The sequence below is a fragment of the Saccostrea echinata genome, unplaced genomic scaffold (assembly GCF_033153115.1).
Source record: "Saccostrea echinata isolate AGI-Se365-2 ecotype Australia unplaced genomic scaffold, CSIRO_AGI_Sech_v1 ptg000008l, whole genome shotgun sequence".
In the NCBI taxonomy this organism is placed as follows: domain Eukaryota; kingdom Metazoa; phylum Mollusca; class Bivalvia; order Ostreida; family Ostreidae; genus Saccostrea; species Saccostrea echinata.
The window spans coordinates 5306837-5325068 of record NW_026889757.1 but is presented as its reverse complement, the minus strand read 5'-3'; the positions used below and the strand labels follow the sequence as shown (position 1 = coordinate 5325068).

Below are 18232 nucleotides of genomic sequence, written 5' to 3'. Positions count from 1 at the left end.
ATTTGAATAGAAAATCCTGTAAAATGTAAACATTTTCCTATATTTTGATTCTTGTTCAACAAGATTGTGATTTTTATTTTCTTTTCAAAGTTAGAATAATTTTTTCGTTTACATATTTTTTTCAGCGGAAATAAGTCGCTGAAGTTCTAAGCGGCCCTGAAAAATGAAAACACGAAGCTTAGCCTTGCGAATCTGAACGAATACCTTGAATATGATATAGTTGGATTTGGAAAGATTGTTTTATGGATATGAATTAGGAAATCTCATTGTCACAACATTTGGATCTTGGTACGCAAGGTTGATTACATCAGATTAATGTAAAAGTATCATATATTTGTGAAATTATTACTGCAACAATTTACGTATGTGATACGCCTAAACCAGTTGTCTATCCACGGACACTACAATTGTTTTCTTTGAAGTAGTGTTCGAACCGGTACTAGCGTTGTTTTGAGATGTCCTTGTTTCATAGTCTTTCTCTGATTCAATGAAAATTGACTTGGAAGAATTTACATTATTGGCATTTTAGTTCTACTTCTAACTTTCATTGACAGATTTGAAGGACACTACAGATAATCATGTCATTTTCAATCAACTTACCACCATCGGTGATGGCCAAAAAGGCCAAATCGGAGGAGCAGGATGAACCAAAAAAGAAGTCCCGCGAGGACTGGAGGAAACAGAAAGAGTTGGAGGAGATGAGAAAAGCTGGAACAGCACCAGCCATGACAGATGAGGAGGGGAAGTCAGTATCAGAAACATCTGCGTTATCAAAAATATCACGAAAACATTCAATGATTTATCAACATATGAACTAGTTCTAAAATATGTTTACCAAATATATCAAACACAAATTAACCCCAAAAATTTCGAAATATTTGGTAAGAAGTAAGAACATGAATCCTTATGATTTTCTATGAATAATTGTAAAGCGAGTAGTTCAGTCTTTGCATCTTTTATTATTTTTAATATATCATTCTTTTGATTTATATAGATTGTATTAAGCATTGTATTTGTTTTCTTTAGAGAAATCAACCCCCACATTCCCCAGTATATTATGCAGGCACCATGGTACTATCAAGCTACGCAGGCCACACTAAAACATCAAAGAATACAGGAAGACCAAAAGAAAAATTATGATGATAGAAATACATGGTACAAAAAAGGTCTCAAGGAGGTAAGACTGATGTCCATTCTTACATTACAGTGATTTTTTTTTTAAATTAGATGTTCAAATATCATTTTGATAAAATGGAAAAAACATTTCTTAATAATGTTGATATTCTGTCTGAATAGTCATTATGCTTTAAATATAGGGTCCAGTTGTGACAAAATTTAGAAAAGGAGCTTGTGAAAACTGTGGAGCAATGACTCATAAGAAAAAGGACTGCTTAGAGGTAATGAGAATAAAGCTTTAGAAATTTCTTATACACACAATCATCTACATGTACATAGCATATTGCACAGACCCTTAACATAACATTGCCATACATGCCAACTTTCCCGATTTAGGCGGGATCCTCCCGATTTTACCCTTTGATCCCGCTCTCCCGATCGGGAAAGCAAAAATGCCCTAAAATCCCGATTTGAAAAAATTCAGTCTAAAATTCCTGATTTTCAGAGTTTCCCTACCGAAATATTTTGTCAATCGGGATTATAATATCAGACTTGTTTATTCAATGCACACAGATTAGTCTCTTTGTTTATTTAACTCATGCAGGGGTGTTAATTAGCCACAGGAAATCACTTCTCGCTTGAACGCACACAGCTGTCCAGGTACCGGTAACATAGCCTGGAGCGGTTAGGGGATTTAACTTTTCAGTCAGAAGGGGTGCACATAGATTTAGGGGTTAATTAAATATCATTTTAATAAAAACAAAAAATAAATACAGTGATATGATAAACTAACAACAAAATCGGAATTAATCCATGTTGATTGTTTTTTAAAAACGAAAGTAGAAAACAACAAAGCATAGATGCTGATTTTATCTGCTTGTAATAAAAATATTGTAAAGTTTACTGGTTAAAATAAGATGTAAATAATTTAGATGAAACAACAAAGTCTTATACCTCAAGTACACTGAATTTCTCCCCCCCCCCCCCCCATGTAATTTGACAAGGGAATACCCACGAGACACTGCCAAGATTACGCAAACGTTCATGATGATTAAAACAATTTTAGTTTTTGTTTGGGATAGGGGGTATCCTTGTTTTAAATAATTTATGACCTCAAGAGTAAATTTATTTCTTCAAATTGTTTTGTGTGTGTGATAAAATTAATCATCATGATGTCTACTCATTAATAAGGAATAAAATGACACTTCTGTTTAAAGTACATATCACTAACAAATTTTCTTATCTCTCTCTCTCTCACACACACACACAGACACACCCTCACACACAATGCATTGCAATTCTTCAATATTTCTTTTTTTCAATTTAATGTCCAATTAAGAAATTCTAATTGTGTAAAATGTAAATATAGAATTTTGCAAATGTTTTCCAGAAACTGTACAGTAACAAAACCTAATATATTTCTAAAACTTTGCAGAAAAATCTATTGAACTGAAAGTTGAACATTTTCACCAAATTATGTGTCTTTTTTCAAACATAATGTTGTTAAACTAAACAGATATCACTTCTTTAGTGAGAGAGGTACCTATTTAAGCAAAAGATATTTGAATTTTGGAAGGAAAAAAATTGTTTGTATTATTTATTCTGAAATTGTATTAACAAGTGATATTGATCTTATAAATTAAAAAAAAAGGGATAAACATTTATTTTCACGACAAAATGTCGCAAATTTAAAGCTTTGAAAATTGTCGTCACGTGCAAAATCCCCCATGGGAATTTTCAAAAGTTGGCATGTATGCATTGCACTAGAATATCTTATATAGAGTACAATGATGTTATTGGAAGTTCAAAAAAAAAAATGTTACAATTGTCGTAATCCACTGATACAAAATATGATTTTGAAAAAAAAATAAATCTAAAATTACTTGTGATTCACAATTCACCAGTGCTTAAACATTTTCTTTGAATTTGATAAACACTATATGGAATCCTTAGGTAAACACAATATTGAATCCAGTTTTAGTTGCAGCATATCACAAATAACTTGGTGGAAACCATTCCTTTTCCATGCTTTGTCTTGGGTTACAGTTCATTTTGAAATTTGTTTATCAGGGTACAGATTTTTTGTCTTTCTATGCTGAAAATAAGGATTTGAAATGATTGATATACAAAAATACATGTAGATGTGCAAGAATTTGTTTAAAAAAAAAAAACGAAGAACTAAGAATGTTTTAATTTTTCATTATCAGAGGCCAAGGAGGATTGGTGCCAAATTCACAGGTGACAATATAGCCCCTGACGAGTACATTACTCCTACCCTAAACTTTGATTATGAGGGTAAGCGTGATCATGCAGCTGGCGTAGATGTGGAAGATCACCAGAGAAAAGTCAGGGAGGAATACAGCCGCTTGGAAGAGGTGTGTGTATATATGTGTGTAGGGATAAATAGGAATAAACACATGTGATCAGTTAAACAGGTGTAATTAGGTTTTATTATTATGCATACAAAAAAATTATACAAGTATCTTTTTACCATACTTTAAGTACATGAACTGTGTCATAATCTTCAAAGACTTGTATTTTAAACTGGCCTGTTTCTAAAGTTAGCAGCTGTAATTAGAGAAAGAAATTTTCAGTAATTTCCCCATAAATTGTTGAATGTAATTACTTTCTGAAGATAAAACATTATGTAAATTGTATGCAGTGGACTGTAATATCTGTTGTTTTTTTTTCTTAAGGCAAAGAGAATGCTGAAAGAGGCAAACTTTTTGGAAGGAAAAGAATCTGCTGAAACAGTAAAGCACCTTTTTAATTTTCACAAAATATGAAAAATCTAGTTATGTCTATTTTTAGCTCTACTGGTCAGAGACCGCAAGATTATGCATTAGCATTAGTCCATCATCTGTCTGTCTGTAAACAATTCTTCAAAATGCTACTCACTGTACAGTTTTGGTTCAATTTCATTAAGACTTGGTACACCAGTAGTCTATAAATACTAAGGTACACAATTCTATATATAGGTTTTTGATTTTGACAAAAGCTGTTGCCATGGTTACTTAAAATAAAAAAAATAATTTGAATTCTTTTGAGACATTACTCCTCCTAAGTTTTGGTCTGATCAGACTTTACACAAGTAGATTATATTAAGATGCATCTTTCTTTGGTGGTAGTACACACGGATAGAGCTACAGTCTCATCACAGACTACTGGTTTAAAGAAATATCAAATGACTTTCTAATTACTTATTAAGTATCAAAGTAATGATATTTGTTTTGGTATTTTTAGTTTATATATACTGTATGTTTACAAGTATTTGTTGGTCTCACATCATATTACAACATGGTTAATATATTTTCCTGCTTTAAAATATGTATTTAGCATAACTAATGTTATTTTGAGTACATTTAGCTTTCTAGAAAATTTCTATTTACCAGAGTTTTAACATTTTTTTCTTTAGTCTCAAGGTGACAGTGAGGATGAGGATAAATATGCAGATGATGTAGACATGCCTGGTCAAAAGTTTGAGACCAAACAGCGTATCACAGTTAGGAATCTCCGAATCAGAGAGGACACAGCTAAAGTTAGTCAGCTTTATTTTAATCTTGTATATTTGTAACTATATGATATATTGTATACTACAACCTGAAATACATACAATAAAATTAATTTGAATTTTAAATAATTTAAGCAAAATAAGGAAAAGTTAATTCAACAAAACTGAAACAAAGCAAGAAAAAAATGTACTTAATAGTGTATCATAACATGTACCTAATTCATCTTTTCTATTTACTTGCAGTATTTGTACAACCTTGATCCAAACTCTGCCTTTTATGATCCCAAAACTCGTTCTATGAGGGAAAATCCATATAAAAACACTGGAAACATAGAGATGGAGTAGGTTCATGAAACAATTTTTCAAATGTGGAGTTGAATATGTAGTAAAATATTGATACATTGTTTAATATAATCATACAAATACCAATTACAGTGAAAACTGTCTAATGTGACATCTATGCAATCTGTTTCACATGAGTTCTGTCATTTATTCTCATTCCCATTTTACTATATTCCATGTTCTTTAGACTGTGTGTAAACTGACACCCTGTCTAATGACTATTCCGACACAAAATCTGTCTTCTAGTGCATGTCTGATTAGACAGATTTCATTGTACATGTAATATTAAGTGTACAACTTTCTTTCTCAATAACTTTCTGATAGTAGTTAAGATGAATTAAGTGGGAAATTCAATATTGTTCAAGGTGCAGCACACACACAATCATATACATGCTATACATATCACATGTTTACCCCTTTGCACAGTGGATATTGGTTATATGATAACGTTTTCATATCAACAGTGGTGACGTCACAATGGATTTTGTGTGAAAGTGTTGAAGTTAATTGTAAAACATGGGATAGTTTTGTAAAACATAGTAATAAAAAGAATTTCACATGGTTTTTATCCAACTTGCTGTTTGTTTTCTATCTCCCCACCAAAACTCAGGGATAGAAGACATACATAAATATCTTGATATTGAGTTAAATTAAAAATGAATAATAAATCTTTATCTTTATTTAATGACAGGCAAAAGTATGCAGGAGACAACTTTGTCAGATTCTCTGGAGATGCACATGAATTTGCCAAAAAACAAGGTAAACCTTCTAAGATACTTTTAAGATAAAAAGGATAAAAGTGCATCACTTACGTTGTACTCAGAAGGAAGGCTTGATATTGTGTGTAGATGCTAACCAGTTTAAATTATCCTAATACAGTGTTTGCTTGGGAAGCCTATGAACATGGAACAGATGTGCACTTACAAGCAGATCCCACCAAATTAGAACTACTCACTAAAGAAGTGCAGAAGAGGAAAGAGGACTTTAAATCCAGTGCCAAGGAGAGCATTCTGGACAAATATGGAGGAGAGGAGCATTTACAAGCCCCTCCCAAACAGCTCTTAATGGCACAAACAGTAAGTTTTTTTTTATAGATTAAAAATATTTTATATGATACAAATGAAAGGTTCACTGAAATATTACTTGTGAATTTTTAGATGTTGATACACCAATTCTATATATAAACTGTATGGGATAAAAACTGAAATGAAGTAGGACTTTTTGTTTACCATGTCTCCATGTGCAAGTTAATAAGCATAAATTCCTATATATAAAGTTTTACTTCTTCAGCCCATATTGATTGTGACATTATTTTTTACTGTGACTTGTTTTGTAGGAGGATTATGTGGAGTATTCTCGACATGGTTCAGTAATTAAAGGGAATGAAAAACCAGTGGTCAGATCAAAGTATGAAGAAGATGTCTACATAAATAATCATACAGTGAGTAGTTGGACTATTTACTGAATAAAACTAAACTTTCTAAACCAAAAATATGATCTTGAATACTGATTTCTTTAATATTGTTGATAAAGGTTCATCAAACATCCATGTGTTTGTGGAAGAATGTTGTTTATGATATCTTGAATTTCTATAAATTTTTTGTACCATAAAAGGCTCTAATAATCTACAAAACAAAGGTTTTAAAATGTTACTATATGTATTTTCAAAGACAAAATTTCTCAAAGCCAAAATTTCATACACTTTTTGTAATTACAGTCTGTTTGGGGTTCATTCTGGAAAGATGGTAGATGGGGCTACAAGTGTTGTCAGAGCTTCATTAAGGAGTCCTACTGCACTGGGGCAGCAGGGATTGAGGCCTCCAACACAGATATTATCCCCACCATTAGGAATGGAGAGGAGGAGATTGAGGAAGAGGATGAGGAAGCTCCAAAGTCACTGCTACAGGTAGGGGTCGTAACTCCATAGTTTCTGCTACTAGTACAGGCTTAAACTCTATAGTCACTGTTATAGGTAGGGATTGTAATGCCATAGTTTCTGCTACCAGTGGGGGCCATAACTCCATAGTCTGCTACAGGTGGGGACCAAAACTCCACAGTCACTGCTACAAATAGGGGCCATAACTCTATAGTCACTACTACAAGTAGGGGCCATATTCCACAATCACTGCTACAAGTAGGGGCCATAACTCCACAGTCACTGCTACAATTAGGGACCATAACTCCACAGTCACTGCTACAAGTAGGGGCCATAACTCCACAGTCACTGCTACAAATAGAGGCCATAACTCCATAGTCACTGCTACAAGTAGGGGCCATAACTCCACAGTCACTGCTACAAATAGGGGCCATAACTCCATAGTCACTGCTACAAGTAGGGACCAAAACTGCACAGTCACTGCTACAAATAGGGGCCATAGCTACAGTTAGGGACCATAACTTTAAAGTTACTGCTATAGGTAGGGGTCATAATTCCAAAGTCACTACTACAGGTAGTGCCATACTGTAACTCAAGGTAGGGGCCATGATACATGTATGTAAATGTAACAAATGTAGGACATTTAATATTTGGGCAAATATTTTTAGATTACTTGTATACTTGAATTGCTGAAAGTTATTCATGTTAGCATGGACTTGCAAATTCAAGTCATCTGATGTTAGAATGAGCATTCTTCAAATATTTCTGTGTTTAGTCCTTTGTTGACTGTCAAAAGTTACACAAGTGCAATATTATAGGGTTTTTGAACTTTTCTTGAATATTGCATAAGCTTGTGAGTGCATTGTACAGCCAACAAGTCCCAAAATTCACCAATTTAAGTTCTATAACTCTTTTTTTTTTACATAGCTAAAACATTTTCCTATTGATTTATATTAATCATTTAAATGAAATAACTCCAAATTAATGAGAATTATTCAAAACCAGTATTAACATTAAGTTTGCAATAGCAGCGTTTGTCCTGGAAGTGTTCAATATTACATCATTCCAATGACCCTACAAGCACGGAGATTTGCTTACTGACATTTTTATTGGGGTTTATAGGCATTGGATTAGTAATAATAATTTCAATTTTGTATAGAAATAGACACATCTTACTTACATGTCAGCTGCCACTACCATCATAAATATTACCATTGAGCTGTTGATCAGATGACATTTTTTATTTACAAAGACACATTTTGATATTGAATGCTAGCATTTGGAATGTTTTGAGGCCTACTCATATTCAATTAGACTTTTAGTAGTTTTTTATTATAGACTATTAACTATATGATAAACATGAATATTGATGTTTTGTACTCTGAGTACCTCAGTCCTATAATTTCTTTCCTTATTATAGCAACATCAGGAAAAATTATTATCAAAAGAAAAGAAAAAGAAGAAGAAAAAGAAAAATAAGAGGAAACACAAAAAGAAGAGTAAAAGTAGCAGCAGCAGCGAGTCAGAGTCGGAGGATGAAGAGGCGATACGAGAAAGAAAACTGAAAGAGGTACTTATTCTAATGTTTTATACGATTATACAAACGATGCAGCAAAGCACATAAAGCTCTTTACTCAGTAAATGTATATTTAGAAAAAGTGTATAATCAGAAGTACATGTACTTCTGTTCAAGAACATTTATATGAGTTAAGTTTGGTTGCATATTTATAAGCTTGATTTATAATGAACAACAGAATATTTTGGAATGTATATAATTTTTCTTCACCAAATATGAGCTTATGACTGGCAAGATGTGGTAAGATTTCAACGGAGATTCATTTCTGTATAAGAATTACAGTCTCCTAACTGTCTTGTTTGTTTGGTGGTCAGTGTGTCTATTCAGGTGTATGTCTGTTTTGACAAAACTGTGTAAATTTTACATACTTTATGTAATGCATCAAACTGCATATACATGTTTAATGCTTCAAACCTCTCGAAGGGTTGAGCCCTAGTTTGTAATTGAATATGCATTTTCACAACCCAGGGGTTTGGCATGTATCTTCTCAGATGAGAAATACTTATTGAAACCTTGAATTGTACAGATGTTAAAGTTCTTTACACCTTTGAAATTGACATTTTAGGCTCTGAAGAAAGAGGAGGAGCAGCAGAAGAAAGCAGATCATCTTCTGTCTATGGATGAACGTAAGCGACCATACAACAGTATGTATACTAACGTAGCCCCTAGTGAAGAGGAGATGGAGGCCTGGAGGATGAAACAAAGAAGAACGGAGGATCCCATGTCACATTTCTCATAGCTGAGAGGACAGAGGACCACTGTTACATGTTACATAGCTGAGAGGACTGAGGACCTCTGTTACATGTTACATAGCTGAGGGGACAGAGGACCTCTGCTACATTTCATGAAGGCAAAAGGACCTCATCTTGTCTTCTGTATATTTAGGTGTCCAACTATGGTGAAAATACAGAACTTTGGTGAAATACAGATCAACTGTACATTCAACTCCTGACACGTCTTTTATTACTTTCTTCCAGTATTAAATAGCAAGTGCTAATTCCCTCAGGACAGAGGAGATAAAATTATAAACTATGAAAAGTTTCATTGGAATTGATTTCGAAAGATTTGTCTGTATTCAAATATTTTATTTAACTGTGATAATTTTTCTTAAAGTGGTCAGGTGAGGTAATTATTTGTAAATGTATTTATTTAATATGAAGTTTCCTTAATACAGAGATGAATTTTAATTTGTGAAATGTTTGGTATGCAATACAGCTGATATGTATACTGTTCCTAAACAATTTAAGTTTCAATTATTTTGAAACCCTTTGCATGGAAATTAATTGCCAACTACATTAAGAGACATTGGCACTCATGAATTTCATTATATGCACATGTACATATCCATAATAAAAGTATGGAAATCAAAAAAAAAAAGTTATTCATTGAAAATTGGTACATGTTCAAGAAAAAATGTAGCAACCTTGGCCATAACTTTTGAACAGTTGGTGCTAGGGCTTTCATACTTCACGTGTGTATTCCTTGTGACAAGACCTTCCTCTGGATACAACTTTGACCCTTTGACCTTGGAGTTTGACCTACTTTAATTTTGAAAAATTTAACCTTGGCCATAACTTTTGATTGGTTGGAGCTATGGCTTTCATACTTCACATGTGCATTCCTTGTGACAAGACCTTCCTTGGATACCAACATCTTTGACCCTTTGAGCTTGGAGTTTGACCTACTTTTAACCTTAGCGAAACATTTTGAACAGCTGGTGCTAGGGCTTTCATACTTCACATGTATATTCCTTGTGACAAGACCTTCCTTTGGATTCCAAAATTTTGGCATTGACCTTGACCTTGGAGTTTCAACAGTTGCTGCTACAGCTTTCATATTTCACACATGTTTTCATTGCGACAAGACCTTCCCTTGGTTTACCAACAATTTTGATGTGTTTGCATTGACCTTGAAAATTTGACTTGTATTTAAAAAACTTTAACCTTTGCCATGAGCTGCCATATGGGGGCATCAGTGTTTCACAAGCACATCTTGTTTACAAATGTAGTATTATTTTAACTATAAAAACTATGTGTGAAAAAATTGGCATTGGTTATTGTTCACAGAGTTGGCTATTCAATAACACTTTTAGTTGAATGTTAGAGTTGTTTATTATTGATTAAGCTGTGTTAATATTGTTTGTATAACATGTGGATGCAGCACACTTTTGACCAGTCTTTCAAACACTTTAGAATAAGTTTCATTTTTACACCTTTCAGCAAATGACTTGCACAGGTTTGCAGGAGTCTTAGATTTTAAGTCTGTCTTTCCATTTTTGGAGGGTTTAATTTCTTTGCTTTCATCTTCTTTGATTTTACTCTCAACAATAACAATATAAGGAAAATCATGTCCACTACTAGTAAGTAAATCTTGAGAACACAATTCTTCATTTAAATCTTCTTTTAAATTATCTCCCCTATCAAGCTTACATTTTTCTTCTTGTTCAGATTTAAGATTTTTGGCTGCTTCTCTTTTATCATAAGTTTCCAGATTTTCACTAAATTTTCTCTTCTTTCTGTAAAATCTGTCATTGCCTCGAACTGGAATGTTTCTGAGAGCATTACACAACATGTTCTGAGTATTTTTATCTTTCTCCTCTGCACCATATTTCATTGTCAGTGCCAACTGTAAGAGCTGAATATTTGTATCAAGTGGCAGAATTTCCTGCAATAATAAATGCTTTCTTTTAACAAATATCATTTATATAAAGGAAGTCTTTCACATAGCACTTGTTAATGAAAAACTATTAAAAATTAATATTGATCCACTAACCTCGCCGGGGTTTATCCAATTATCCTCTTTATGATCTTTCTTTGACTGGTGCTCTTGGTGATCTTCCTTTAACTGGTCCCTAGCCCCTAACAGTGTGGAAAACAAGCACCTTGTAATGGCCTCTGATACACGGCTTTCTAAGTCCTCTTCCTGCAAACAGCACTTTGTATATTTTATCTTCTTCAGAACAAGTGAAGGTGATATATGAATTTGTTTAGGTGAATCATCTTTATACATGAATATACCAGTAACTACTTTATATTCACTGCATTTTCTTGTGTTTATGAATAATGACTACCCTGGCAGCATATGCTACCATGTGTTACCATCCTTGGTAAACAAACTGTAAATCACTAATTCACGAGAACTTTATTTTTGCATAATTACAGGAGCAGGTCTGCTCGATAAAATTTCTTTCTTGAGTATATTTTTTATGGTATAGATTATAAACAACAATACCCAGAATTTGTGAAAATTCTGTCTCGCTTATAAATACCAAATACCTATCTCGTGAAAATAAGGTGTTGCGAAAAATTGGTGATCTACTGTACAGTACGTGTAAAATAAACTACAGATGTAGTTTGACAATTATTTTCTCTCAGGGTGTCAATTTTATTAGCTGTTACCCTCAAAACATGCACTATTTATTTTATTACATTGAATGTCTTGTTGATATATGATGCCAACAAAAAAATTTGGAGATTGTCATTAAGTTCATGCTTTGAATGGCTTTCAACTCTCAACTTCTGTTTTTCTCAATAAGAAAGCTTTAAAAAAGATTTACCAATCTTTTTATTGTTTCCTTGATAAACAGAGAGTCCTTTATCATCTAAAGTTTCATTATTTCTGCACAGTTGAGAGAAGAGTAAATTTGCAGGAGTTTACTGTAAAACAAACTGAATAGAAGAAACTTAGAAATCATGTTTTATTCACTGAGCAGGATTAGTACCCTTACTGTATCAATCCACGTGTTGATGCTGATTGAATCCTCAAGGCTCTCCACATAGTGCCACCAATGACGAGGTACGTACAGGACCTGTCCTGGCTCCAGTATCACAATGTAGGGATTGGCTTTCTGTAGATATATGTAAAACAACTATACCATAAAGAAATAAACGTTCTTTTCTTTTTCTGAATCACCTGACTGGCTTTCTTTATATACACTGTACATGAACCACAAACAGACATTCACTTTTATGAAATATATATACATGTACGTTCTATTCTTAAAACACCCGAGTCACTCGGATAACCTTTTACTATTTTATTTTTGTCTGTCTAGGTGTGAATCTATACTCTTCTGAACATTTTAATTAGGGCTTTTCGCTTTCAGGCGAAAAGCCCTATTGTTTTCGTCTTTTTTATTATTATTATTATTATTATTATTATTATACTGAACACTTTTTTCGTTCAGCATTTGAGGAGTACCTTTAGAAATAGGATTTTTCTCTGATAACCTCTAAATAGCAAATGTAAATATCTCGCGTATGTAAGGAACTGAACTTCCGGTTTAGTCACTTCCGGTTTCTACTAAAGAAAAACTGAAATACCTAAAGAAGCTAAAATCTTTCTCATTTTGAATGTCTAGACTCTCAAATTCAAGATACAAATTTTAGAGACCAATACCTACAAAAAAGTTAGCGGTGGTGATTTTCGACCACTGATACTTTCTGAGATATAGGACTTCAAACATTCAAAAAGGGGGGTTGAAATTTTTAAAAGTCACAATTAAGCTTTGAAAATTATTTTGGGCATTGAAATATGTTAAAACTAATAAGTTGAACATATACTGTAAGTTTCATATCGATCCAAGCCGAACTTCCGGTTTTAGGGGTCTTTGAAAATTGTCTATGGGAGTTTCTATGTTAAATTGAAATCAGTCGTGGCACGTTTTCTCTTAAAATAATCAAGATATTCTTGTGAGATTTTCAGTGTAAAATGATTTTGATACGGTACCAACCTCATTAGGTCACTAAAAGATAATTCGGGAAAATAAGGGATTTCTAGGGGCCAACATTGAAAACATACTTTTTCCTGTAACTTTTTTATTTCTCAATGAATTTTTAAACAGTTTGCTATTCTGGGTTCAGATCAAAGAGAACAATCTAAAAATTATGGTCCGTGGGGTCACTTTTTGACCCCTTATAGGAGTTATAGAAGACTGAAATAATGTAATTTTTATTCATTTCAAAAATAGTTGAGTAAGAGTTATCTCCCTTTGAACATCAGTTAACAGGCTTACATATTCTTTAGGTTTCAAGTTTGGTATGCATATGACAAGTACTTCCGGTTAAATGAATCTCTGAATTTGTCTATGGGAGTTCCCATGTTAAATGGAAAATTGCACATTTCACGATATCTCTTAAAGTAATCAAGATATTCTTGTGAAAATTTAGCTATATAATGACTGTGATATTATTTCAACCCCATTAGGGTTTGAAAAGGAATTTCTGGGAAAAAAGGGATTTCTAGGGGCCAGAGATGAAAATTGACCTTTGTCCATAACTTTTTTAATTCTTAATGAATTTTTAAACAGTTCTCTTTTCTGGGTTTAGCTTAAAGAGTACAATCTAAAAATTATGGTCCGTGGGGTCACTTTTTGACCCCTTTTAGGAGTGACAGAGGACTGAAATAATGTAATTTTTATTTATTTCAAATATGATGAAGTAAGAATTATCACCCTTTGCATATCTGTTGGCGGGCTTACATACTCTTTAGGTTTCAAGTTTGGTATGCATATGACAAGTACTTCCGGTTTTATGAATCTCTGAATTTGTTTATGGGAGTTCCCATGTTAAATAGAAAAATGCACATGTCACGATATCTCCTAAACTAAATAAGATATTCTTGTGAAAATTCAGTGTTATAATGACTTTGATATTGTTTCAACCCCTATAGGGCCTGAATATAAAATTCTGAAAAATAAGGGATTTCAAGGGGCTTATATTTAAAACAGATTTTCCCTTGTAACATTTTTATTTCTCAATGAATTTTTGAACAGTTTTCGGTTCTGAGTTCAGCATAAAGGGTACAATTTGAAAATTATGGTCCGTGGGGTCACTTTTTGACCCCTTATAGGTGTTTTAGACACCTGAAATATAGTAACGTTAAGTAATTTTCAAAATAACATTGTAAGAGTTACCTCCCTCTGCAGAGCTCTAGTGAGAATTACTTACTCTTCAGGTTTTCATATTTAAAAGCTCCTGAAGACTTGATCCGGTTTGATTATTTTTTTAAAATGTTTTTTTATTTAATTAGAGTTATCGCTCTTTAAGGTCCTTGTGATTTTAAGCGTCGAAAAGCCCTCCGTTTTTGTTGAACGACAAAAAAGGTCTAGTTATCTTTGAAATTGTTAATTGAGCCAATTTTAATAATAGTTTCAGTGCACAATATCTGCAGGCATGTAAATTTCATGTCTAATTTTTTTAGTCTCCTACCAGTGAAACCATAGGGGACTATAGGTTTCCTCCTCATCTGTCCACCTGTCTAGCTGTCCCTCTGTCTGTCTGTCTGTCTCACTTGGTTTTCCGCACATTTTTTCTAAACACTTGCAAATATTGAGCTGATTTTTGGTATATGAGTGTATCATAATGAGTTCTCTTTCAGAAGTCTGAATAGCACCCTTAGACCTACTCGTTGGTTTTGTACCCAAAACAAACTGTTTGCAAAATTTTATGGAGCAATTAATAAATGTGATATGTATAAAGTTTATATTGAGAAAAACTTGCTATATAATACTCAGGTGATTTTCAAGGACCATGGAACCCTTGATGTTTACAATGATTGTCATAAATCCTTCAAACCAGTACTTCTTCTAAAACTGAAATTAATTTTTTTTTAAACACCTGTAAATTTATACAAATTATATGTACAGTACCTTAAATTCTGAATGCTGTTGATAATCTGGATTTTTTACATTCACTTCACTGAACACACTTGACTCTTCATAAGGAATTCTTGTGGGATAAAGATAGAAACTCTCCCAGGGAGGAAACAAAATCCAGCGCTTCCTAATACAAAATATAATACAGCATTTAGATTTAGAGTTGTGGCAGTACTATTAAAACGCATAACATTTTGTCATTATCCTACCTACCTTCCTTGAATTTGTGCTACCAGATTAAATCCATATGTGTCATAGTGACAGTTAGTATAACATCCTTCTGTTCCAATCCAGATCGTGCTTTCTGTTCCGTCCCGCCCTGGAAATCCGAACACTTCCCAGTCTACTGCCTGGAAAATATTTACTGGTAATGTGATTATTTTAGCCTTGATGAAACTGTATTCAATTCACTTTCTGTCAACATGTTACCATGTAACCAGTTCTTAGACAATTTTTCTTTTCTGCTCTGATTTTGACAGCAAAATAATTTAAATATATTAATTTCATAAAGAATGAACATTTATTTTTGCAAGTTTTCTTGCAAATATTTTGTGTATGTTTTTTTTTTTATCTAGTAATTTATAACTTTTTACAGATACATTATTTGGGAAATCTTGTAAAGGTTTTCTCCCAACTACCTTAATTAAAAACAGAGCTCCAGATAAGGTGCGTATTTGCAGAAATATGCATTGAATTTTTCAAAATACGCATTAGAAATTAAATCAGGGCGTACAATTACGCATTAGCAATCATAAATAAGCATTACACTACAAAAGTACTGCGTACGACGGATTGAATGACACAAGTACGATTTAATTATGTGAATTGAGGTCAGGTCAGTGTTTCAATTTTTATCGAAAGGAAATAGTGATTTATAAGCGTATTCGAAATAACATAGTTCGATTTTCCGTTCGGGAGAATGATTTGAATATTAAATATTCATATTTTGTCTAAAAATATCACAGATTTCCACTGTTCAAATAACAACCAAATTTTCGTTCTTGACGCGTACACGTCGATATTGTCAAAATTGCGCAAAACACGAATGGTGTCTAAGTTATCCTTTATCACTGTTAATCAGTTCTTATATATTTACCATTTTCTGTAGTAATGTCATCTAAAGTTCGCCTTCAACATTTATTAATTGTATGAAAATAATTCCTTTTTTGCTTTCCACATGCTCCTGTGCTATAAATAGCGCCACGAGACTTTTAACGCAAACTCTACACTCGAACTCTAAAACTATTACCTCGATCGATGCCAATATATGAAAACCTAATATAAATATATATTTTTGATTAAAAAAAAAAACAACGGGGTGGGACATTTTGAGAGGGGCAGATGGGGATGAGAATCTAAAGATTAATTTTTTCTGGCCAAAGGAAGGATATTTTTCTCGGTAAACTCTTCCTACGATCGATATAGGCCTAATCTTAAATGGAGTTCCGTTGTGCCTGTGGTAACTTTGCCTACCCTATGGTCTTTCTGGTGAAAGAAATGAAATGTTTCTCGGTTATAGATAAAGCTGACAAAATTTTTAAAATTTCATCAACCTATTAGTAATTGATTAATGCAGAAACTGTCCGTATTTTACATTCCTCTTTCAAAAACACTTATTTCAATAACAAGCTAAATATCACATTAGATGTAAAAAGAGCAATAGATTAACAAAATACTCTTTGATTATTTAGCTGAAAAGCAAAATCTGCATTGATTTGAAAATCAGGGAGTAAATACACTTTGAGGTAAAAAATTATCTGGAGCTCTGAAAAAGCAGATATTTTCCCAGTTTGTTTTGTAAGAATACAAAAGAAAAACACTACATGTATAAGCACATCTTCACAATGTCAAGGTTTTGTGATATTGTTCCTCTACATAAAGAGAAAAGGTACGATATCACAAAACCTTGACAATGTCAAGATGCTAATAAGCAATAAACATTTTTTACTGGTGCACATAGGTGTACATACTATAGAAAAAAAAAGATATTTTCTAACCTTAAGATGTTCTTTGGGTGAAATGTCTTTCATATATTTATAATCTATGTAACACGAGAAGTCCTCCGGTTGGTATTTATAAAGTGGATTTGATTTATCATCATTTGTTTGCATCCATGAATAGAATTCTTTCAATGTGACATCCTCATGAATACACTGTGTCTCCCATAAATCTGAAATATACTGTATGGGCATAATCAAATATTCTGGTTTCTGTCATGAATATACTGGCTTAATTGCATTGCTTTCAATATAGATTCTAAATATTGTTAAATGGCGAGCTCAGGGAGTCGCACAAAGCACCTCTTGTGCAGAGTAGAATTTTAATAGAAACCAAAACTTCTATACAAACAGGCTTACAAGTAAAACCAAAGAATCGCAATCATGTCCTTTATATTAGATCATCTTACTTTGACTTTCCCTTGGAGAAAGCTTGCAAGATAACTTCTGTGTGATTTGATGAGATAACAGCTCTATATTCCATTGTCTTGATTCCCACTGACTAGTCATGTTGTTAAAAATTAGCGGTGGGCAATCTGGACTACAAATCATCGCAGATATATCAGTATCGGATCTCGACATCGTAATCTTATTATGATTCAGTGCCTCGAAATTGCCAATATTTCATTATTTGCAGAGAACGCGGAATGGTAAAAGGAAACTCAACACCGGAAGCAACTTGATAGATACTAAAAGTGAAAAAAAAAAAATCCGTCTTTCCAGCATTTTAAAAAACGTGAATTGGCATTGGGGGTAGACTTCAATCAATTTGGCCTCGGATAATTTTGACCTCCTGCCAAAACATCCATATCCTTTGCTTCAAATTAAGTTTGTGTTTTCCACAGAAAATGCCTCTCCGCCTCTGCCTTCCTAAAAAAAGTTTATCTGGAATCAGGGACCTATATACTAGGGACCTATATACTAACTTTTAGTATATAGGTCCCTGTTGGATATCCCCTACTGACCCAAACTCCGTCACCATAAGCGGAAAACACGCCAGGTTGCTTCTCTGAATTATTTTTTGATTTATTTCTTGTTTGCTACACTTAGTAATCTATTTTTAAAAATTTAGTGATTGGGCTTATACAAAACTACTATAAACAGAACGCACTTAATAAGAAATTTTTCTCCAGTTCAGTTTTTTCTCCCTTCATCTTAA

General features: G+C 33.1%; 2 protein-coding genes across 4 annotated transcripts; one reads left to right on the top strand and one right to left on the bottom strand.

Moving 5' to 3' along the window:
- Positions 1-181: 181 nt before the first annotated feature.
- LOC133180967 (pre-mRNA-splicing factor SLU7-like) lies at positions 182-9608 on the top strand. Of its 2 annotated transcripts, XM_061315450.1 has the most exons (14): positions 182-288; positions 555-745; positions 1027-1177; positions 1317-1397; positions 3324-3491; positions 3813-3869; positions 4532-4654; positions 4871-4968; positions 5661-5728; positions 5849-6045; positions 6306-6410; positions 6687-6875; positions 8266-8415; positions 8987-9608. In XM_061315450.1, the coding sequence occupies exons 2-14, from the start codon at positions 579-581 to the stop codon at positions 9158-9160; spliced, it is 1728 nt and encodes a 575-aa protein (XP_061171434.1). In that variant the 5' UTR covers positions 182-288; positions 555-578; the 3' UTR covers positions 9161-9608. The 2 variants fall into 2 exon arrangements, with proteins under 2 accessions (XP_061171434.1, XP_061171433.1); XM_061315449.1 differs by lacking the exon at positions 182-288 and having other exon boundaries at positions 530-745.
- Positions 9609-10507: 899 nt separating this feature from the next.
- Positions 10508-17690, bottom strand: LOC133181304 (HSPB1-associated protein 1 homolog). 2 transcript variants are annotated; one of them, XM_061315828.1, is made up of 7 exons: positions 17484-17690; positions 17074-17246; positions 15290-15426; positions 15071-15203; positions 12149-12268; positions 11194-11343; positions 10508-11085 (listed from the first exon to the last, which is right to left on the bottom strand). In XM_061315828.1, exons 1-7 carry the CDS (start codon positions 17653-17655, stop codon positions 10534-10536), a joined length of 1437 nt encoding a protein of 478 aa, XP_061171812.1. In that variant the 5' UTR covers positions 17656-17690; the 3' UTR covers positions 10508-10533. The 2 variants fall into 2 exon arrangements, with proteins under 2 accessions (XP_061171812.1, XP_061171813.1); XM_061315829.1 differs by having other exon boundaries at positions 17074-17256; positions 17484-17613.
- Positions 17691-18232: the final 542 nt, after the last annotated feature.